The 21,718-nt window shown below is 32.1% G+C and overlaps 2 protein-coding genes across 13 annotated transcripts; one reads left to right on the forward strand and one right to left on the reverse strand.

Moving 5' to 3' along the window:
- Window positions 1–4,299: 4,299 nt before the first annotated feature.
- LOC107920797 (protein SET DOMAIN GROUP 40) lies at window positions 4,300–8,423 on the forward strand. Of its 11 annotated transcripts, XR_001690791.2 has the most exons (7): window positions 4,331–4,653; window positions 4,753–4,756; window positions 4,840–4,888; window positions 5,006–5,146; window positions 5,479–5,588; window positions 6,438–6,503; window positions 8,193–8,423. XR_001690791.2 is itself a non-coding variant. In XM_016850654.2 (6 exons), exons 1-5 carry the CDS (start codon window positions 4,601–4,603, stop codon window positions 6,471–6,473), a joined length of 333 nt encoding a protein of 110 aa, XP_016706143.1. In that variant the 5' UTR covers window positions 4,328–4,600; the 3' UTR covers window positions 6,474–6,503; window positions 8,193–8,423. The 11 variants fall into 11 exon arrangements, 5 of the variants coding, with proteins under 5 accessions (XP_016706143.1, XP_040968538.1, XP_016706141.1 ...); XR_001690789.2 differs by having other exon boundaries at window positions 4,300–4,653; window positions 4,753–4,888; XM_016850654.2 differs by lacking the exon at window positions 4,840–4,888 and having other exon boundaries at window positions 4,328–4,653; window positions 5,490–5,588.
- A 3,828-nt stretch (window positions 8,424–12,251) lies between these two features.
- On the reverse strand, window positions 12,252–16,789 carry LOC107920367 (serine/threonine-protein kinase BSK1). Of its 2 annotated transcripts, XM_016850049.2 has the most exons (10): window positions 16,619–16,789; window positions 16,141–16,436; window positions 15,920–16,055; window positions 15,360–15,493; window positions 15,139–15,244; window positions 14,448–14,533; window positions 13,904–14,092; window positions 13,333–13,497; window positions 13,131–13,244; window positions 12,252–12,706 (listed from the first exon to the last, which is right to left on the reverse strand). In XM_016850049.2, exons 2-10 carry the CDS (start codon window positions 16,168–16,170, stop codon window positions 12,452–12,454), a joined length of 1,215 nt encoding a protein of 404 aa, XP_016705538.1. In that variant the 5' UTR covers window positions 16,171–16,436; window positions 16,619–16,789; the 3' UTR covers window positions 12,252–12,451. The 2 variants fall into 2 exon arrangements, with proteins under 2 accessions (XP_016705538.1, XP_016705537.1); XM_016850048.2 differs by having other exon boundaries at window positions 16,141–16,789.
- Between the last annotated feature and the right edge of the window lie 4,929 nt (window positions 16,790–21,718).

Genomic DNA, 21,718 nt, shown 5'->3' on the forward strand with positions numbered 1-21,718 from the left:
AGCTTCATATGTGAAACCAGCTTCATCACCTCTTTTTCTTCTCAAAATTGATGGACGTTGTTGGGTATCTTCCTTGGCCTGCAGTAAAGCATCCTTGGCCACACCACATGTTAGAATTAAGTGACCCAAATTCTTATTTAAATAACATACGATGGAAATTAAAACAAAAGTAAAATCCATATAGAACTAGACTTCTTTTATTTTATTTTAGAATAAGGTTTTTTAAACCTTATTAAACTCCATCTATTTTATATTGATTAAGATAATGTGTTTCAATCCTACTAGAATATGGATTTACAAGCCTATAAATAGACATAGTCTATTCCTCTTGTATTAATTAAAATTTTCGACATAGTGGATTTTCTTCTCCTCTCCCCGTGGTTTTTTCCCAAAACGGTTTCCACGTAAAATCTCTGTGTGTTTTTTTATTTTATTTTATTTTATTTTTTTCATAAATTGGTATCAGAGCTTCCGGGTTGTTCATCTCGATCACGGTAATGACATCTTTGAAGTATGAAATTTTACTGTTAGATCGCAACACTAAATTTGCGTTGTGGCAAATTAAGATGCAAGCAGTTCTTGCACAGATGGATCTGGAGGATGTCCTGCTAGGGATAGATAAGATGCCTTCAACTTTAACAGATGAAAAGAAGAAGCGTAAGGATCGAAAGGCGTTAACACAATTACATTGCATTTGTCCAACAAAATTCTGCAGGATGTGATGAAAGAGAAGACTGCCGCTGCATTATAGAAAAGGCTAGAACAAATATGTATGTCGAAAACTCTAACAAGCAAGTTGCATATGAAGTAGCGTTTTTATGCTCATCGTTTGGAGGAAGGTGCATCTGTACACGAACACTTAACAGTGTTAAAAGAAATTCTCTCAAACTTGGAGGCCATGGAGGTTCAGTTTGATAAGGAAGATTTAGGGTTGATTTTACTTTGTTCGTTGCCCCCGTCTTATTCAACCTTTAGAGACACGATTTTATATAGCCGCGAGTCTCTCACAGTTGATGAGGTTTATGATTCTTTAACCTCGTATGATAAGATGAAGTATCTTGTGGTTAAACCCGACTCTCAGGGAGAGGGTCTCATTGTTCGTAGGAGACAAGATCGGAATGCTGATGATGATCATGGTAGGACACAGGAACGAAATCCTCGTGGTAAATCTAAGGGTAGATCGAAGTCTTCAAACAGAGGTAAAACTTGTAACTTCTGTAAGAAGAAAGGGCACATTAAATCTGAGTGCTATAAGCTACAGAGCAAGATTAAAAAGGAGGCTGCGAATCAAAAAGGAAAACAACCAGAAAATTCCAGTGAAGCTGATGTTGTAGAAGATTACAGCGATGGTGAACTTCTAGTCGCTTCTGTCAATGATTCCAAAGTAAGCGAGGAATGGATACTTGATTTAGGTTGCACCTTCCACATGAGTCCCAATCAGGATTGGTTTACAACTTACAAAACAATGTCTGAAGGTGTTGTTTTGATGGGAAATAATGCTTCGTGTAAAATCGCAGGTGTTGGAACAATTAAAGTTAAGATGTTTGATGGAGTTGTCAGAACACTTAGTGACGTACGACATGTTCCAAAATTGAAAATAAATTTAATTTCGTTGAGTACTCTTGATTCAAAAGGGTACAAATACACAGTTGAAAGTGGGGTTTTAAAGATTTCTAAAGGGTCCCTTGTTGTGATGAAAGGGCGGAGAAAGATTGCCAAGTTATATGTTTTGCAGGGTTCTACTGTTACTAGTAATGCAGTTGTCGCTTCCTCTTCCTTGTCAAATGATGATATTACTAAACTTTGGCATATGCGCCTAGTGCATATGAGTGAGAATGGCATGGCAGAATTGAGCAAAAGAGGACTTCTTGATGGGCAAGGAACTTGCAAACTGAATTTCTGTGAGCACTGTGTTTTGGGGAAGCAAAAGAGAGTTTGATTCACTAGAGAAATCCATAACACAAAGGGAACGTTGGAGTATATTCATTCTGATCTGTAGGGGCCATCTAGAGTGCCTTCGAGAGGTGGAGCTAATTATATGCTAACCTTTATTGATGATTTTTCCAGAAAAATTTGGGCATTCTTCCTGAAACAAAAAAGCGATGTGTTTTCCACATTTAAGTCTTGGAAAATTATGATTGAAAAACAGACGGGAAAACAGATAAAATACCTCCGTACAGACAATGGCTTAGAGTTCTGTTCTGATGAGTTTAATAGATTGTGCAAGTCAGAAGGGATCATGAGACACTTGACAATTCATCATACTCCACAGCAAAACGGCGTTGCAGAACGAATGAACAGAATGATCATCGAGAAGGTTCGTTGTATGTTGTCAAATGCCAACTTACCGAAGTCATTTTAGGCAGAAGCAGCCTCTACTGCATGTTTTTTGATCAACCGATCTCCATCCGTTGCCATTGAGAAAAAGACTCCACAAGAGGTATGGTCTGGCAATCCTGCTAATTATTCTAATTTAAAGATTTTTGGGTGTCCTGTGTATGCTCATGTTGATAATGGAAAATTAGAACCGAGATCCATTAAATGCATTTTTCTTTGTTATAAAGGTGGTATTAAAAGGGTATAAGTTATGGTGTCCTGAAAATAGAAAAGTTGTGATTAGCAAAGATGTTGTTTTTGATGAAACTGCTATGCTATCTAACTTATCTCTTAAAGACTCTTCCAATAAACAAAATCAAAAGCAGGTAGAGCATCAGATTAATACAGACACTACAGGAAAATAAGGCTTTAGCAGTGTTTTTAGTGGCGTTTTATCAAAAAACGCCACAAAAATTGTAAAATATAGAGCAATAGCGGCGTTTTTTGCTAAAACGCCGCTAAAAACAGAGCAATAGCGGATTTTTCGGTAAAACGCCGCTAAAAACCAGAGCATTAGCTACGCTTTCGGTAAAGCGCCGCTAAAAACCAGAGCATTAGCTGCGCTTTTGGTAAAGCGCCGCTAAAAACCAGAGTATTAGCGACGCTTTTGCTAAAACGCCGCTAAAAGTCATATAACCCTTAAAACCCTAAACCCCAAAAAAATCATAAACACTAATCTATAACCCTTAAAAATAATTATTAAAAATTATGGTTATACAATGTATTAAATATTTTCTTATATAATCGTAAAAAGAGATAGTATTGAATTTAAAATATTGAATTAATTATCATTATAGTTTAAGGTTTATGGTTTAAGATATATGATTTAGGGTTTAAGGTTTAGGAGTTAATTAGTATTTGAAGGTTTAAGATGAATTATGGGGTTAGATATTATGGTTTAGGGTTTAGGGTTTAGGGTTAGAGTTTAAGGGGTAAGGGTTTAGGGTTAAGTGTTTAGTGTTTATGGGATAGGAGTTAAGAGGTTTAGGGTTTAGATTAATTAGTATTTTTTTAATTATATATTAAATGATTTCTTATATAATTGTAAAAGAGATAATATTAATTTGAATATATTAAACTTATGATTATAGTTTAAATTATTTAAGAGATAATAGATAAACTTTATATATATTAAATAGTTTAAGATTTAATCTAAAAATATTTTGATATATTAAAAATAATTCAATTCAAATTAATTCCTCTACACTTAATTTATTTAAGTGAAATTTAAACTTAAAATTTAGTCCTTATATTTTAATTTGATTAGTTTTAGTCCTTGTATTTTTCAAATCGATCAATTTTATCTTTTGTACTTTTCAAAATTTAAAATTTTAGCCATGATCACTCAAATGATAGCAATTATATATGTTTGGTTAAATTCTGCTATTAGTCTTGGTATTATGCGTAAAGTTGTAGGTTGAGTCTATGTTATCCAATTAGATCATTCTTGGTCCATATACTTTTTAAATTTTGAAATTTTAATTTTGACACAAATGACAACCGTTAAATCCGTAACTGCCTTTTTGTAAGTAATATGTTTGTTACATTAGATTTTAGAAATAGTAAAACTTAATGAATTTAATAGCTACCATTTAATTAATACCACAATTTCAAAATTTCAAAATTACAATGACTAAAAATAACAAAATTAAAGTAAAATGACTAAATCCACAACTTATATATAATTCAATGACTAATAGAAAAAAAAATAATTAAAATATTTAACTTGTTTATATTTAAAAAATTAATAAATATCAAATGAAAATAACATGTATATATTTATAAAAAAAATTAAAACAATATCATTAGGTTTAAGTAAATTTAGTTAAGTATTTATAAATATAATGTATTTTAAGTAAAATTTAATTGGAGATTTAAGGGGTTAGCGGCGTTTAAAAAAACACCGCAAAAAAAAACATAACTGTTTAACTTAAACGGGATCATTTTCCTTTCTAAAATGTTTTCTTTTTCTCGTGCCCGACACTAAAACCCCTAATTTTTCCCCTAAAATCAGTATCCTCAAAACACCCCCAATCTTACCCCTACGTTGCCCTTTTCAATAAAGAAACTCTCCAACAGCAGCGTCTCCGTTGTCTGGGTGTCTCTTGCTTCCCCAGCGTCGGAGGAAGAGGTGTGGCTGCTCTCCGGCCGATTAGTAAAGGAGAGTTGCTTCTTAAAGTTCCAAAATCTGCCTTAATCACAACTGACTCTCTTCTTTCAAGAGATGAAACTTTGTCTCTTGTACTCAAAGCCCATCCTTCTCACTCTTCTACCCAGGTTTGCTTTTGTGTTTCAGTATTCGATATATGTTTTAATCTGCGTTTCAACCAAACACAACGACTGGACTAAAGGAATTTGCCTATTTTCATTTGCAAGGCAGGTATTCACTATTTGTTTGTTATATGAAATCAATAAAGGAAAGGCTTCTCCATGGCACCCTTATTTTTTGCACTTGCCTCGTAGTTATTCCATACTCGCCGCTTTCGGTGAACTTGAAACGCAAGCCTTACAAGTTCTGTCTCTTATTTTACCTCTTTTGCTTTTGCTTTTGCTTTCTCACATTTGCTTCACTTGTAATTCTTTTTTTCTTTTTTTTTCTTTCTAACCTTGCTATTTATCTCGTTCTTAGGTGGATTATGCCATCTGGGCTACTCAGAAAGCTGTCACAAAAGCTAAATACGAGTGGGAACAAGCCTTCACTCTCATGAAGGAACTTAAGCTTAAGCCTCCACTTCTAACTTTCAGGGCTTGGATTTGGGCTAATAGGACTGTAAGTTCACAGTGTTTATGCTTCTCTAGGTTTTTCATTTTCAGTTTTTATTTATGTTGGAAAACTTCAACTTAGACTGTTATGCACATTTCACACGTATGCATATGGATAAATGTCTGGATAAACAAGCATACATGGGTTCCTAATTTATCTTCTCGTGTCTCTACTTAACATTTTCCTACATATTATTGCTTTGATAAAGGTTCAGATTATTGCTAGGGACAAAATACCGCAGACTTCCGAAAATATATGTTATTTATGCAAACATTTCTTAGTAAGATGAGATTAAAATTTTGGAGTGTCAAACAAATAATACTGTTTGAAAAGTTCAGAATTGGAACAGACTGCTGATTTAAAGTATCTGTATGGATGGTTACGTCATCACCCAAAGTATGGTACTCTTGCGCCACCGGAGCTTGCTAATTCTTTGTATTATGCATATGTAAGTACACTAGGGTATAGTTCTTTGTTTTTTTGGTTAGTTTTTTTCTTTTGGAACAATGCCTTGATATTGCAATCTTGGTTTGAGTGTAAACCGCTTCCTCTAATGTTACTGTGGGATAGTTTGCTTATGTTGTGAATGTTGTGATTACAAGAGTGTCTTTTTGCATATAATTTCCATGACTGCAGTGATTATATTTTGGACTTAGAGTTTTACATACGGTGACAGGATATAATTTTCCTTAAGATTACTAGAAGCTTATCCCTAACATTACATTTTGGAAATGTTATTGTTATATTCTGGTGTTAATCAAAGTGTTTTCTGCCATACATGTGATAACCCAACATGTCAATCTTCTATGTGCCAAACTCATATGGGTTGCATCATCTTTTCCTCTATTTCTCTTCTTTCTTATCTTTCAATGGTAAAGTGATGCATTGGTGTGTTATACAGCTCTCTTATAGGTTGAGTTATTTACTTGCTCCATCTTTGTAACCTTAGGCTGCTAAAAAGATGCTCCAAATAACATGTTGCACCTAGTTGGACCTTAGAAGACAAACTAGCTCTTCTATTCAACTCCATGTAATTAGTTATTTGATTTGTTGAAGCTATTGGTTGATTTAGATGATTTGATTATGCACTTCCTCAATTTACATATACCCTTGATCATCTCTTCCAAAATGCCTTTTTTAATGCATTCAGATCTTGCATATGCAGTTTGATTTGTTTAGCCTCTGTTACTGAGATTGTCCATTTAAAATTATTTGATGATAAACTTCCCTTTGCCTGTGGTGGCCATATTTTCAGCACTATTGAATTTAGTCTTTTGGTCTATGTCTGGATCTTTAGGCACTAGATTTGAAGCCAAACTATGTGCGTGCTTAGGCAAACATGGGTATCAGTTACGCCAACCAGGTTTGTTATCTCCTGCACTGTTCTCTCATTGTCTTGACATTCATGAAAAGGGAACTGCATTTCTTACTTTATGTCTTCATTTCCTTTTGCATATTAAATTTATGCTTATTAATTAAACAACATAAATAATATTTTTTTGCTCTCCTTAATTATTTGGATCCATCCTACATAATAGTCAAATTTATTAAACAACTAGCCACTATTATTTGCGTGACTTAAGATTGAGTCTGGATTTCAGCAATTTTTTAATGTAGTCAATGTTATTCAGAATTTTTTAATGTAGTCAATGTTATTCAGAATTTTTTAATGTAGTCAATGTTATTCCGGTATAAAATACAGTTGGTACTAATTATATGAGTGCTTACCGATTGATTTCGCCTTTTGCCGACCGAAGTATGGTATATCGGTAGATAAAAAAATGAATTTTAAAATATAATTTTAGATTTAAAGTTAAATATTTTATTATTTATTTTGGATTTGTAGAAGATTAAAATATGTCATAAGTTCATGTACGCTTTTAAATTTTAAAATTTACTCCCTATACTTTTATTTTCAAGAATTTAGTTTATCTATTTTTTAGATTTTAAAACAACCTTAATAGTTGGACTTAAATTTTGAATTCGGAAAAATATATGGACTAAATTCTAAATTTTTAATAGTAGAAGGATTTAAGGCATATTTTAATTTTTCGAATTATGGATAGTATGGGATGATCTTATTGTTTAATTTATGGAATACTTTTTTTACTTGTTCATTTTGAAATTGTTTAGTGCTAGATTGTATTTGCAAGGCTTATTAAAAAGTATTTTATATTATTGATTAATATTTTATATTTAATATTTATAAATATTAGATATAATTTTTTAAATAACAATAAATATGAAATAAACCAGATAATATTGACTTTATTAATAATAAAAACAATCAAATCTATTTAAGTGCATATATTTTTTTAATCAATTAAAATTATTGTTGGTTTGGTTTTGAAGATCACTTATCCACAAAACATAACTCTTTTTAGTGTTTTTGTTATACTTTTCGGTGTTCAGCCTTATGAAACACTTTTTATATTTTGTCTTTTTTAAATATGTGGATGTTGTCATTTTTTTGATAGTTTATTGCCTATTATGTGTTTTATTTTTTTTTCGATTGTTTATTTCCCTTTGATTTAACAACATTTTCTTGCAAATCTTTGAATAATTGAATCCTAGAATATGTGTTTGAAATTTATTGATGTGGTCTGTGAGTTACGTTTTGTTGTTTTATGCTGTTTATTATGATTTACTAAATAAAAGAACCTAAATTAAGAAAAAAATAGGTGTCTGAAAAAAATAGTAGTTTTAATTATTGTTTCCTGCTTGAAGTTGAATGCTGCCCATATATGATTTTGAATGCTGGAAATTTGCAGCATTTAATTTCCTGCTTGAAGTTGATTAAACCATGCTGTAAATGCAAAACATTTATATGCTATTCACATGCTAAATTAACCATTAGTGAGCTTAAAATTGATCTATTCGAATGTGTTAAATTCATTGTTCAATGTGATGTTATTTATGCTAATGTATTGAGTATATTAAGTTGTGCAATTTGATGTTATATGTGGCATTAATGTTGACTTGTTAATTGCATATTTTATTATTAATTTGACGTTAATGTGTCATTCATTAACTTTTGTTTCTTTTTTCTCAGGTTTGAGTTTTTGTTGGATGCATGGTCCAGGATTAGCTGAATTCATGCATAGTGACGACTTGTTTGAGCTAATTGCTGATCTTAAAGTGTGCATTCTATCATTATTTTGTTCTATTTGTATTTTGTTAGATTTCTGGTGTAATAAGTGCGGTATTTTGTTTGATTGTTATTGATAAACTTTCTATTTGGTGGGATATATATTTATATCATAGATATTATTCTTCTTCTCAATATTTTGATAATGAATTTTAATTTTTTTATATTTTTCATGACTTTTATAATAATTTATTTTTTTAAAAATTTTATGACCTTTAGCGACATTTTTGGGAGAAGCGCCGCTAAAGGTAATGATCTTTAGCGGCGTTTGTGGGAGAAGCGCCGCTAAAGGTCACTTTTAGCGGAGTTTTTTTAAATAAACGCCGCAAACTTTAGCGGCGTTTCCTATAGTGGTGTTTTTTGCGGCGCTTGCAAAAATGTCGCAAATACTTCTAAGCGCCGCTAAAAGTCAGTCTTGCTGTAGTGAGAGTCAACTCCTCAAGCCAGAACAAAAATTGAGAATAGAGTTGCTTCTTCACCATAATACTTTATCGCCAAAAACAGAACTAGAAGAGAAATTAAACATCCAAAGAAGTATGTCGAAGCTGATTTAGTTGCTTATGCTTTAAATGTGGCTGAAGATATAGATGCAAACTAAGAGCCATCTAATTATTCTGAGGCGGTTAGCTGTGAAGACTCAGAAAAATGGATGTTTGCTATGCAAGAGGAGATAGAATCACTTCACAAAAACAAAACATGGGATCTTGTGAAACTTCCTAAAGGTAAGAAGACTGTTCGTTGTAAATGGGTGTTTAAAAAGAAAGAAGGGACTCCAGGAGTTGAAGAACTCAGATATAAAGCAAGGCTTGTTACAAAGCGTTACAGTCAAATTCCAGGAGTGGACTTCACAAATATGTTCTCCCCAGTTGTGAAGCATAGTTCGATTCGAGCTTTGCTTGGTATTGTGGCCATGCATGATTTGGAGTTTGAACAGTTAGATGTAAAAACTGCATTTTTGCATGGAGAACTTGAAGAAGATATTTACATGCAACAACCAGAGGGTTTTACAGTTTCAAAAAAAGAGGACTATGTTTGCTTGCTGAAAAGTCCCTTTATGGTTTGAAACAGTCACCAAGGCAGTGGTACAAGAGGTTTGATTCATTTATAACTTCTCATGATTTCAAAAGAAGTATTTTTGACAATTGCGTTTACTTTAAGAAAAACAGTGATGGTCCTTTTGTGTATCTACTTCTTTATGTTGATGACATGTTGATAACAGCAAAAGATAAAGGAGAGATAAGAAAGGTCAAAACCCAACTAAGTAAAGAATTTGAGATGAAAGATTTAGGACCAGCAAAGAAGATACTTGGAATAGAGATTCTCAGAGATAGAAAAACAAGTAAATTGTACCTAAGTCAGAAGGGGTACATTGAGAAAATTCTTTGCAGGTTCAATATGCAGAGTGCTAAGCCTGTTAGTACTTCTTTAGCAGCCTATTTCAGACTTTCATTGGTTTTGTCTCCACAATCAGATGATGAGATTGAGTACATGTCACATGTTCCATACTCTAGTGCAGTGGGATCTCTCATGTATGCTATGGTTTGTTCACATCCAGATTAATCATATGCAGTCAGTGCAGTTTACAGATACATGGCGAATCCCGGTAAAGAACACTAGAAAGCAGTTCAGTGGATTCTAAGATACTTACGAGGTACTACTGATGTTTGCTTACAGTTTGGAAAAACTAGAGATGGAGTCATTGGGTATGTTGATGCTGATTTTGCTGGAGACCTTGATAAAAGAAGATCTCTCACAGGTTATGTATTTACAATCGGAGATTGTGCAATCAGTTGGAAAGCCACTTTGCAATCTACAGTCGCTTTGTCTACCACTGAAGCTGAGTACATGGCGATTACTGAGGCTTGTAAAGAAGCTATTTGGTTGAAGGGACTCTTTAGTGCACTCAATGAAGACCTTCAAATCAGCACAGTATTTTGTGATAGTTAGAGTGCCATCTTTCTTACAAAAGATCAAATGTTTTCTGAGAGAACAAAACACATTGATGTTCGGTATCATTTTGTTCATGATATTATTACTCGTGGTGATATTGTTGTGAGTAAAATTAGTACTCATGAAAATCCTGCAGATATGATGACTAAGTCACTTCCTATAACCAAGTTTGAGCATTGCTTAGACTTGGTTGGTGTTCATTGTTGAAGTTAAACCCTTAAGGGGTTTTATGGAAGAGGTGGAGAACTTGTTTACTGAAAGTTCGCGATGAAAAACTTGTTCATTGAGAATTTGTGTCAAGGTGGAGATTGTTAGAATTTAGTGACCCAAATTCTTATTTAAATAAAATACGATGGAAAATAAAACAAAAGTAAAATCCATATAGAACTAGACTTCATTTATTTTATTTTATTTTAGAATAAGGTTTTTTAAACCTTATTAAACTCTATTTATTTTATATTGATTAGGATAAGGTGTTTTAATCCTACTAGAATATGGCTTTACAAGCCTATAAATAGACAGTCTATTCCTCTTGTATTAATTAAAATTTTCGACATAGTGAATTTTCTTCCCCTCTGCCCGTGATTTTTTCCCGAAAGGATTTGCATGTAAAATCTTTGTGTGTTTTTTATTTTTATTTTATTTTATTTTTTTCACACCACAAACATCCAAGAGCTTGAGAGACCCATTCAGCAACTAGTTAATCTGTTTATCATTGCATTGTTGGGCTAATGATTTTTGTGTAAAAGGCTGTTGAAGCAAATTATCAACCAACTCATACAGATCTCTAAGGCCACTTAGTTTTTGGCTCATTGATGAAGATGATGATGAGGCGGATTCGTTGTACTTTAGCCTACATAGATGCTCACCAATTTGAGTAACAAGTGGATGAAGGCAAGCTGTTTGAACGAGCATGAAAATTGGATTTTTGGTTCAAAGTTGAAGAAGCCATCTTTTTTGTCTTGGAGCAAAAGGCTAAAGGCTTAGATGTACAAGTTGATCAACTCAATGCACCGTCCCATTCAACCCTCGAGCTGCGACCGTATATATCGGCAACTATGGAAGACAAGGAATCTCATCTGCAACCTCCATGAATCCTAACGTGACCCTGATCTGAATCTCAACATTTTTGCTGCCAATGTTTGCTCATTGTCTCCCACCCCACCCCAAAAAATCTTTAAGCAATTTATTTATATAAATATTATGAGCCTACACATTTTTCTACAGAAATGAAGGCTTAATTATTGTGCACGAGTGGCACTGTGGCCCCTGTCTCCTCTCATAGACATAGGGGTTGGCAAGATTCCAGTGATGCTACTTCTTTTAATAATTCGTTAATAAAATAAGGAACTATAGGCACATACAGGGTTGCTTGCGAGAAAAAAGTGGCCCCAATCTTTGTAGGTGAGACAGGACTGCAATGCCGGTCATACTAAACTTGAAATCTGAAGAAGAAAAAAAATGAAACCTCACCCACGAATCGGCACATTTGAAAACAAGTGTTTCTTAGCGTGGACATTTAAAGCCTGGAATGGCATTTAAGCCTCGTTGTCCCGTATCTTGTTCTTCCCACTGCAACAGTACCGGGAAGATTGTGAAAAAAAAATTGTCTAAATGGGTGACCAGGTAAGTTGGAGTCGGTCACTGGACACATTTCCACATTATTACAGCTTAGCTCCCAACATTCTGGAATCTCTGCCAATGTTGAAATGAATCTGTTAGATTGATTTAGCCATCAATGATGCAAGTTTCGATGCATGCAACTTGAGGGACGAGATAAAAGCATTCTCAGAGCAAACAAAAGTAATTAGATATGTTACCATTCAGATTCTTCTAATAAGAGAAATATTTCATTACGTTTCTTGTTTTCAATACAAAAGAATTTGTCCGTTCAAATTGAAGGAGACAGACGTACAAAAATACTGCATCTATAAGAAACTGAGAATTGCTTCAAAAACCCTATTGACAAGAAAGATTTGTGTTACACGTTGCTGAAATGGTGGAGCCTCCTTATTGAGTTAAGCATAGCATATATTTGCAAACATGAAGGGCAGGTACACATCATCACAAATGGGGAAAAATACACATTCTTTGCTATTTCGTACACTTCCAATTTGAAATTCAATTTCAAACTCAGATTTTTACACAAACTTTTGGCAGCCTCAACAAGAAAATGGTACAGGAATGTAGAATCAAACACCATATTTTTGTTCTCACGATCCCTTAACGACCCGTTGCTTCTTTTCTTCAAGTCCAGCAGCTTCGTTCAACATGTCTGCAGCGTCTTTATGCATGTCTAGTTTGGCAAGAGCAACTGACTGCATATAGAAGGCAGTCGGCCACTCGGGATTCACAATTTGCGCCTGCATTGCATCTGCAAGGGCAGCATCTGGTTGATCGCAGAATAGATAGCACAGGCTGCGTCGAGCAAAAACAGTTGGGGAGACCATGGTTCCGACATCTATGAACTGCACAAAAAGAAAAGGTAGCCATAAGGCTTCCATCCCAACTCAATATAATTTCATATTCGTCTTGGTTTAACGGTTATCTCATTACAGCACGATTAAAGTTTATTCGGATGCTCAAGAGAGTCAACCTAAAACAATATAACCTGAGTTACATTAAAGGTCGGTCTGGTCAAGGCTAGCTGCTTGATAATATCATATCTAATTTGTGGTAAAAAAAAATTTAAATTTCCAAGAAATAAATTTCTGGATGAGAGAGTTAGTATGAATACAGTCCATGACAGGCAAACCAACAAGTAAAAGATTCCATTTAAACAATCTCAATTGTCCTACAACTATCGAATTGTCAATAATTTAGCTAGATGACAATTTTTGACAAATTCTTAACCAAATAACATATAGTTCTTGACAAGTTAAAGTCCAGTACCTGGGAATAACAGTCAATGGCAGTTTTAAAATCTTTATCACGGAATGCATAGTCCCCACGCTTCCTAGCCTCAAGCATATCTCTCATCTGCTGGGTCCACTCTTGGAAAGATAACTGAAGCAATCCATCCACAATTATATGCACTTCTTAGCACAAGAGTAAAGAAAATGGATTTGAAGGATTCACTAAAACAAGTCATCACCTCATTTGTCCCTTCGTCATCCTTGTAGTGATTCATCACCAATATTTGATGAATTGCTGTAAGGTCAAGCCGTGAACAGGCCTCACCCATTGGTGAAAGAGGACGCTGTGGAGTTGGTGGAGCTTCCTCATATTTTGAGGTTCCAAGCATAACATAAGATGGAACCTACAAGCCAGGAGATAAAATAATCAGGATCTAAAAAGAAAAGCATGCTCTTTGGTCTTCAAAACCACAGCCACAAGGTAACAATTTTAATGTGATTATTCCCACATCATTTTTTAGCTTTAGGATGGCTTGAGGTAACAATAGCAAAGGTGAAGTATGTAAAGAAGTATAGATACACAACAGCGTAAGCATCTGGGACAACTCAGATACAACACTTGTCGTTTTCTTCATTAGATATAGGCCTATTTAGCAATTTTAATTACTGCAGGAACCATATATGCAAGAGATTTTCAACTCTTCACTAAAGGGAATAGATGCAACCTCCAGGTTCTAAATCTTTGGCTCACCAATAAACAAAAAACAAACTGTAATAAATTGAATAGGTAAAAGCAGCAAAGTTCCTTACATCAGGTTTGGTGTGCAATGGAGCAAGTGTGGCAACAAGATCCTTCACACTGGGCCGCTCCCTGGGTTCATATTGCAAGCATTGAGAGGCAAGGCCAACAACCACAGTTGCCTCCTCCATAGAAAATTTTCCCTCTAAATGTGAATCCATAAGGAGAACGATGTTTTTACCTCGTATCATATCAAGCGCCTGCAAACATGCACAGCCATCAAGATAAAACCAAAGTTTGTAACCTTCAAGACTAATACTGTCTGACAGTAGAACAGGTAAAGACATAAGCCAAGCAGCTGTTGAAATGGAATAGTGAAGTTTTGGTAAGTACAAGATTTCAAAATTAATCACAAAAAGCGAATGGCACAATAGCTGCTAACCACACTAACTCACAATTTGAATAGCAAGTTTGCATTTACAAGCATTCAAAGGAGCCATGATAAAATCACTGATTCCAAGATGCAGATCGTTCTAAAATGTATTAAAACAAAATTACACAATGATGCATATGGGTCCCATGTGCTACAAATATAAGCCACTTAAATCCACTTACATGACTAGGCGGGATGTGCTTTCCACTAAGCAAATCAACAAGAACAGTGCCAAAGCTGTAAATAACACTTTCTGGGGTGACTCTCCCTACAAGAAGCATATTTTTTAGAAAATTGAATGAAGAGAATCACGCAATTTGAAACAATAGAACAGTTTTCACATAGCTCAGCACTATGAAACAACAGATAGACAGTTTACCATACATCTGGAAATGATTTTATACTTACATAGGAATGACCAGAACAACTCACTCATCTATGGGAAACAATTTGAACCATTAACATAGGAATCCATTTTCATAAAAAGCCTCCCACTCCCTGTTTGTCTGCTACAAAAATACTAACCAAGTTTTTGCAAGAGAAAGGAGAAACAGAACATTTCTAGAAGTTGCAACAGTAACTGTCAAAATACAAGTCTGCTAAAGTCGGTATCCTAACATCATTTCACAAAATTTACTCAAACTTCACTGAAGAACATCAGAATGAAACACAAAGGAAGAGAATTCTTTTACTGAAAACGTGTTCAAGAATTGAAGCAAACCAATCATGTAGAGTAACATTAAAAAGGACCGAAGTAAACTCCAGATATGTGTAACAGGTAAAATCCAGTACATTTAAACAGGCAGAAGAACTGAGAATAAGTATTTTATGACGGTAACCACCAGAGATAAAACAGACAACAAATGAAGTTACCATTTCTTAGATACTCAGGAGGTGTGTAGGCAAGATTAGTGCTATAACTTTTCCCATCCCGGCTATTTTTCATCAGTCCGAAACATGAAAGACGTGGATCACCATCCTACAAAATCCATTAAGAAGCCATCAATTACTGCACCAAGTGGTTGTTAATGCTTGAGTAAGAGGAGAAAAAAGTATATACATGATAAGAAACCTTATATTCAAGAGACCAATACCTCATCAAAAAGAACCCTGTAAGCATTTAGATCATGGTATAATGGATGGCCCTCACTACTACAATAATCTAAAGCTTCAGCAATGCACGTAGCTACTCTTAAACGCATTGCCCACTCGATGGTTTGATTTTCCCCTGAATAATGTGAACAAAGATACAACTTTAGGCCGTGATAAACAGAAATGTCAAGATATATTATCAAGCTAAATGCATTTAGCTGACAAAACTGTATATCAAACTTACCAAGTAAAATCAGCCTGTAATCTATCCTATATGTTCAGTAAGGATTACAGGAACTCAAGAAATTAAAACAAAAATTATTGGATAAACCATTTATGGCATGAACAATGAATCAAGAATAACTGGAAGAGAAACAAAGGCTAAGATTGAGTTACATAAGGCCTATTCTTGGCAACAATTAGCAAGAACAAAAATTCAAGCCTGATAAAACTAGCTAAAAACTTAAAAAGATAAGCAAGAAATTAAGAAATTAAACAACAACATAAAGAAAAAGAAAAAGAGAAAAGGAATCTTCAAGTTAAAAAGAGAAAGAAAACTGACAATGAAACAAATGCTTAGCAAGAGTGTCATTGATCATATACTCAGCAACAAGCAGCCTTTCATCTCCATCACAGCAATACCCTATCAAATTGGCCAGCCTCCTGTGTCTCAACTTTCCCACTCCACATGCTTCCTCCTAAAACAAATCAACAAAACCCACTTCAAATATCCCACCAAAAACCCAAAATTTAAAAAAGCAATAAACCAAAAATTGATGGTACCACAAACTGTTTGGAGTCAGGCCAAGCCATCTTAGTAAACTTCTTAACAGCGATCCATTTCCTGTTCTGTAAACGACCTTTGTAAACAAGGTTAGGAGCTTTTTCCCCACTTTCAGAAACTATGTTATCTGAACTGAAATTATTGGTGGCAGCTTTGAGGTCAGCCAAGGAGAACTCAGAGAAAGAAGGGACTCCATTAGCAACAGCTGGGTCCGGTCCAGCACCTGAAACTGCTTGGCTATGGTTCCGGGGCTCCTGTTGCTGTTGCCGACTCTGGTCTTTTTCTGGGTGGGTCTCTGTTAGACAAGATGATTGACAACAACCCATAATTCAGTTTTGATTGAAGCTTCCCGTTTGATTTTCAGAACAGAATCATGAGAGAAAAAGAAAAAAGGGCTTTTGGTTTTGACAAAAAAATAAAAAGAAGAAAAGAATGGGTTTAGGACTTTGAGGGGATTTGGGTTTGTGCCTTTGTTACCGTGGTTCCTTGTTTTGATCGTTTGGAGTTAAATCAGGTTTCGTCTTGTCTTGCCGGGACTGATGCTCTCTAACCAGGCTTTTTTCCTATTACAAAGGTTGTTTAATAACTTGTTGCTGTAAGTAACTAAAGTAGCTCATCATTTATAGCAGGAATCTATATTTTTTTCCTAATACAACCCTGGACCTCAGGGAGTTTTTCTTTTTAAAGACAATTTATTCATTTAATCAAAATAAATAATATTCAATCTTTCTCTTCTTCTTTTTTTTCTTTTCGTTGTGTAATTAAAGTAGTCAAAAAATATTGGATGTTGCTTATTTTTTTAAATAAAATAAGATAAATATAAAATTTAAGATTTAAAATGTGAAACTCATTTATTTTGCCACTAAGAAAATTACAGTTTATTTTCCTGCTAAACAACTCAATGATATATATGTCAACCCTTCTTCAATGGAAATTTGTATTGTTATTTGATAAAATTATATATATATTACTAGATTATGCAACAGTCAATATGCGTGCAAAAAAATTATTAAATAAATTTATAAAAAATTATATAAATATTAAATATGTTTTTAATTGAGATGGTAAAAGTGAGAGTTTAGGATTCTTAATGTTTTGAGTTCAAATATTGTGTATAAATATATTTTCTAAATTTTATATAAAATATAAAAAATAATAAAAATATTTACCCTTTTGTAAAAATAACAAGCTTTTAATCTCAACTCAATCAAAATTTCAAATATTAATATAGATAATATACTGTAATAAAATTTTTGGTTGAGTTTATATTATGTCAGGAATATTAGTTTTCACCAGATTTTAGTATATGAGTTAATAATAAATTAATTTCAATTGATAATTTTTAACTACTCACATGACTTATTTTAGAATAAAAAAGGAATATTTTTTACTTATTTTGAAGAATTTTTACTTATTTTTCTAATTTTAAATTTATATTTATATTAATTATTTTTTATTTTATATCTAATTATTACAATATATATATAATAAATATTTTTTTTCATATTATTACATGAGTAATCAAGCGAATGGTGACTTTAATATTACTAAGTGATAATGATGACTAATCAAGCCTCCTTTAATGGAAATTTGTATTATTATTTGATAATATATATATATATCTACAACTCTTTTATCTCTCTATACTCTAAATTAGTTACTAAATTAAGTAGTATCATTGAGTGAAAAACAGTAAAACAGTTTAGAATTAGATTATTTTTAGATAGTTAAAATTTTGTATCAATTACTTATTTAATACGAGTTCAAATTATATTACCTTTATTTCTTATATATTTTTATATAATTATTAGTATTCTCATTGATTTTACGATCTGAAGTTAATGAGGTATTTTACTGTGCACTCAGGTAGTGTACCATAATTTTAACTTTTTGCTAACCTTTCTAACTTATATCAATATTCTAAGTCATACCAATATCAAAGTTCTAACAAAATACAAATTAGATATTTGGGTGTGCGTTTTGAATGCACAAGAAAATTCTGCAATGTTAGTCCTATTTGACTTAGAGTGGTATTTAGAAAGATTTTCTCCATAATGACGATTTTAAATTTTAAATTTAGTCCAAATTCCTAAACAAATATATATCTTTTAATTTATCGAATAATATTTTAAAAAGAAATTAAGTACTTAAATTAATCAATTTTCTTTTTGAAAACTATTTACATATTTTCTTTCCTTTAAACCACATATTTCTTACATATTATTTTGAAGATATATACTTATTATATGCCCTTAAGTGATTTTCCATGTTTATGTGTTTTAAGAATTAATAAATAAAGGAAAATAATTAAAGTTTAAAGAACCCTCAATTATTTTTTCTATTTTCAATAAAATTATTTATTTTATTTTGATTTTTTCCTTTGTTTAATTTTGGCAAAATTACTTTCTTTTTTTTTTTTCTAAATCCTTGAACTACAATGTTTTATTGAAGTCCTTACATATCCTTTTATATAAAATAAATGTTCATCTTTTGATTTGTATCTATAAATAAGTTTTTATTTTCAAGTAAAAAATTTATTTATGTTTATTTAAGTATAAAGTATTATTTATTTTAAAAAATATAAAAAAGTATTAAAGTTCAAATAAAGTATCAAAACTTATTTAGGTATAAAGTGTTAATGAAAGAGGAAGAGCTTATTTAAAGATACAAATAGTATTAGAACTTATTTAAATAAAGTAAGTTCAGCCTTTATTTTTATTTTTTTGTATTGGTTTTATTTTTTATCAGAAATAAAAGTAAAATCAAATGCATAAAAATGGTGTTAAGTGAACGTTTCCAAAAATTCTCTCTTAATAAGTTAAAATAAAATTGGAAGAGTTGATTGAACCAAGAAATTGCTACAAGTAAACATAGTATGATTTTTCTTTTAATATATGATAGGTTTTATTAGGTGTCAACAAATTAGTCCCTTTTTTTACAGCTAAACTTGACCCATCAATATTTGATTCAATTAAAAATTATTATAAAACCTTATCATAAAAATGCCTTTACAACTATGTTAGATCCCAAATTTTGAACCATGAAAAACAGAATGAGTTTTTTTTTTAATCAAAAACTTACTATTTATTTTAATATTTTCATAAAATACTAAATAAAATTAGATTCAGACTATTCATCATTCTCTTATGACAAAAGGTGATTCTTGTTTTATGTACTATTGCTTAATTTGGGTTATAGATTATTTAAAACTGATATTTAAATCAATTAGGCTTTAATGAGATTCTATTAAAAAAAATTATATTAAGCATATACAAAAACTTATGGAGAAAGCATTTATTCTCCACCAATACATGGCCTAATTTGTTTGTTTGCCTCCAAATGATGATGTGCCGGTGCTACTGCCAGCCAGAGCTGAGCAAGGCAATGTTTCTTTTTATATTTTCGCTTAAGCGACTCAAATAACTAATTGTGCACGTTTTGTAGGTCTTTTATACCAAAGGTGAAGATCGAAAGTTTTTACTTAAGCGAATCAAATGATTAAAAGTTTTTATTTAAATTATTAGGTTATTAAAATTAATGGTATGTAGTTTTCTTTATTTATATTATCTATATTAATTGAAAGTTTTTTTCTTCTATAGTTTAATGTTTGTTACGAAATAATTTCAGACGTCATAACTTTGTAAACTAAAATTTAAATAATTTTTTCTTCGATCTCTAACATTGACTATTAAATCAACTTGAATTTAAGGTATATTATTTTACTCGTTGATGAGTATTAATCTACCATACCGATCATCAAGTCGACACTTAGAGTTTCCTAACAAAACTTAAAAAAAAAAACTTAACAATAGAGTGACTTAAATAAAAAATTTTAAATAATTCAATAATTAAATTATAATTTTTATTAATTAAAAACTAAAACAAAAATTTATTTATAATTTAATATGTAATAGTGTAATTTTATTTAATTAACTTACCGACAGTAAAAGAAAAGTATCACCCATTAAAATAATGGAGAATTGATTAGGCAAGAAATGACAGGTTATGTGTAAGAGAAAATTGGTAATATTAAATTCCAAATTCCGAAGTCAAGGGGTTTTTGCAGAATAATTAATAAGGTCTCAAAACAAGGGTCTTTCGGTTATGGTTTTAATTTCTCAACACTGGGACCAAAGCTTAAAGTGTTGAAACGCGTTGGGTCCAAATTTACGTCCAAGAATAAAATCAATGAATCAAGTGGATTAGATTTTAATTTTTTGAGAAATAGGTGGTGGTTGGTTTGCTGCTTCATTTTCTTTAAGGTTTGAGATTAATATAATTTTAAAAGATTCAATATCTTCAAGTTCTAGATTTATGATAGTGATGGTTAATTCTTTTATAAATATGGAAGAATCTCTCTAGTATTCATATATAAAATTACAATTTGATTGTAATTTCAACTTAGAAAGGGAGGCCACAACCCCCCCTCCCCCAAATCATATCATTTATCTTTTTTTGCTACATATTATAAGCTCTTTAGACATGAAAAACTAAAACATCAGCCATCGGCATTTACCAAACGAATGTCAACATTATGAGATCCTCCTTTTGTTCTATCTAACTCCCCTATAATCGATCCTTTCATACTATCTAGTTCATATATCTCTATTAACCTAAGGGTCCAATTACTCGTTAAATTGTGTAGGGAATTAACCCGTGTATGTAATGAACAAGTAGATATAATAAAATCGAAAAAATTAAACATGTAATTTTTAAGTAGAAAAATTCCTCAAAAGATGATAAAAAAATTACGAGTAAAAGGAGATTTCACTATAATAAATAATAGTACAAAAGATTGAGAGAATAAAAAGAAAACTCGAAGCCCCAAAAACAAAACCCTTCAAAATAAAGAACATAATTCTCTCAATCTAAATATTTCTATTATCTCAAACCTAGAGTAACAATTACATTACGAAATTCCAAATTGATATACCCATTGATTATGATATTACCATATATTGAAGAGACGTTACTGTATTTATAGCTAATTGATCGGAAGTATCAATCTTAGGACAACAATATCTTTGTTAACCATTAAGATAGCCTTATTCGTTATGTTGTGATGGCATTTATTGTGTTAGCAATTGCCCATATTATAACCACCTTTAATAATGCCCAAGAGGCTTAGACTCATTTTAGGACAACATATGACAACAAGTTTCGATCTCAACTATGTAATTTGTGTAAGACTCTCAATCAAACCTCTATGGGTTCTAACTCCGCCACTCACTATCTCAATAAAATACATTCAATTTCTAATGATTTAGTTATATATGGTTATCCATTACAACTTGAAGAACTTGTTTTGGAAGTTCTTACAGGGTTGGACATGAAAACAATTCCATAAGTGTTGTTATTTGCATTTGAGAAACAACTGTCTCTTTTAAAAGACTTCATGATAAAATTTTTGGTCATTAACTCTTCCTTCGACATCAAGCAGCAAAGCATGAACAATAAACGATTCCTACTCAATCACTCAATGTTCTAATAAAAAAGGCTAATAGAATTGTTTTAATAACGAGAGCTACTATTCAAATCAAATCAAGAGCAACACTAATAATGTTGTTCAAAATATCC

Source organism: Gossypium hirsutum, chromosome A01, assembly GCF_007990345.1.
Source record: "Gossypium hirsutum isolate 1008001.06 chromosome A01, Gossypium_hirsutum_v2.1, whole genome shotgun sequence".
NCBI lineage: Eukaryota > Viridiplantae > Streptophyta > Magnoliopsida > Malvales > Malvaceae > Gossypium > Gossypium hirsutum.

What these genes read in the sequence shown, in the direction of transcription:
- LOC107920797 (XM_016850651.2), top strand. Translation starts at nt 4,601, where the DNA reads ATGAAACTTTGTCTCTTGTACTCAAAGCCCATCCTTCTCACTCTTCTA. An exon ending in TTGAAACGCAAGCCTTACAA is followed by an intron (nt 4,889 to 5,005) that starts GTTCTGTCTCTT and finishes TCTCGTTCTTAG; the next exon opens with GTGGATTATGCCATCTGGGC. An exon ending in GGATTTGGGCTAATAGGACT is followed by an intron (nt 5,147 to 5,489) that starts GTAAGTTCACAG and finishes GAATTGGAACAG; the next exon opens with ACTGCTGATTTAAAGTATCT.
- LOC107920367 (XM_016850048.2), bottom strand. Translation starts at nt 16,467, where the DNA reads ATGGGTTGTTGTCAATCATCTTGTCTAACAGAGACCCACCCAGAAAAA. An exon ending in ATGACGAAGGGACAAATGAG is followed by an intron (nt 13,245 to 13,332) that starts GTGATGACTTGT and finishes GGATTGCTTCAG; the next exon opens with TTATCTTTCCAAGAGTGGAC. An exon ending in CCATTGACTGTTATTCCCAG is followed by an intron (nt 12,707 to 13,130) that starts GTACTGGACTTT and finishes CTTTTTGTGCAG; the next exon opens with TTCATAGATGTCGGAACCAT.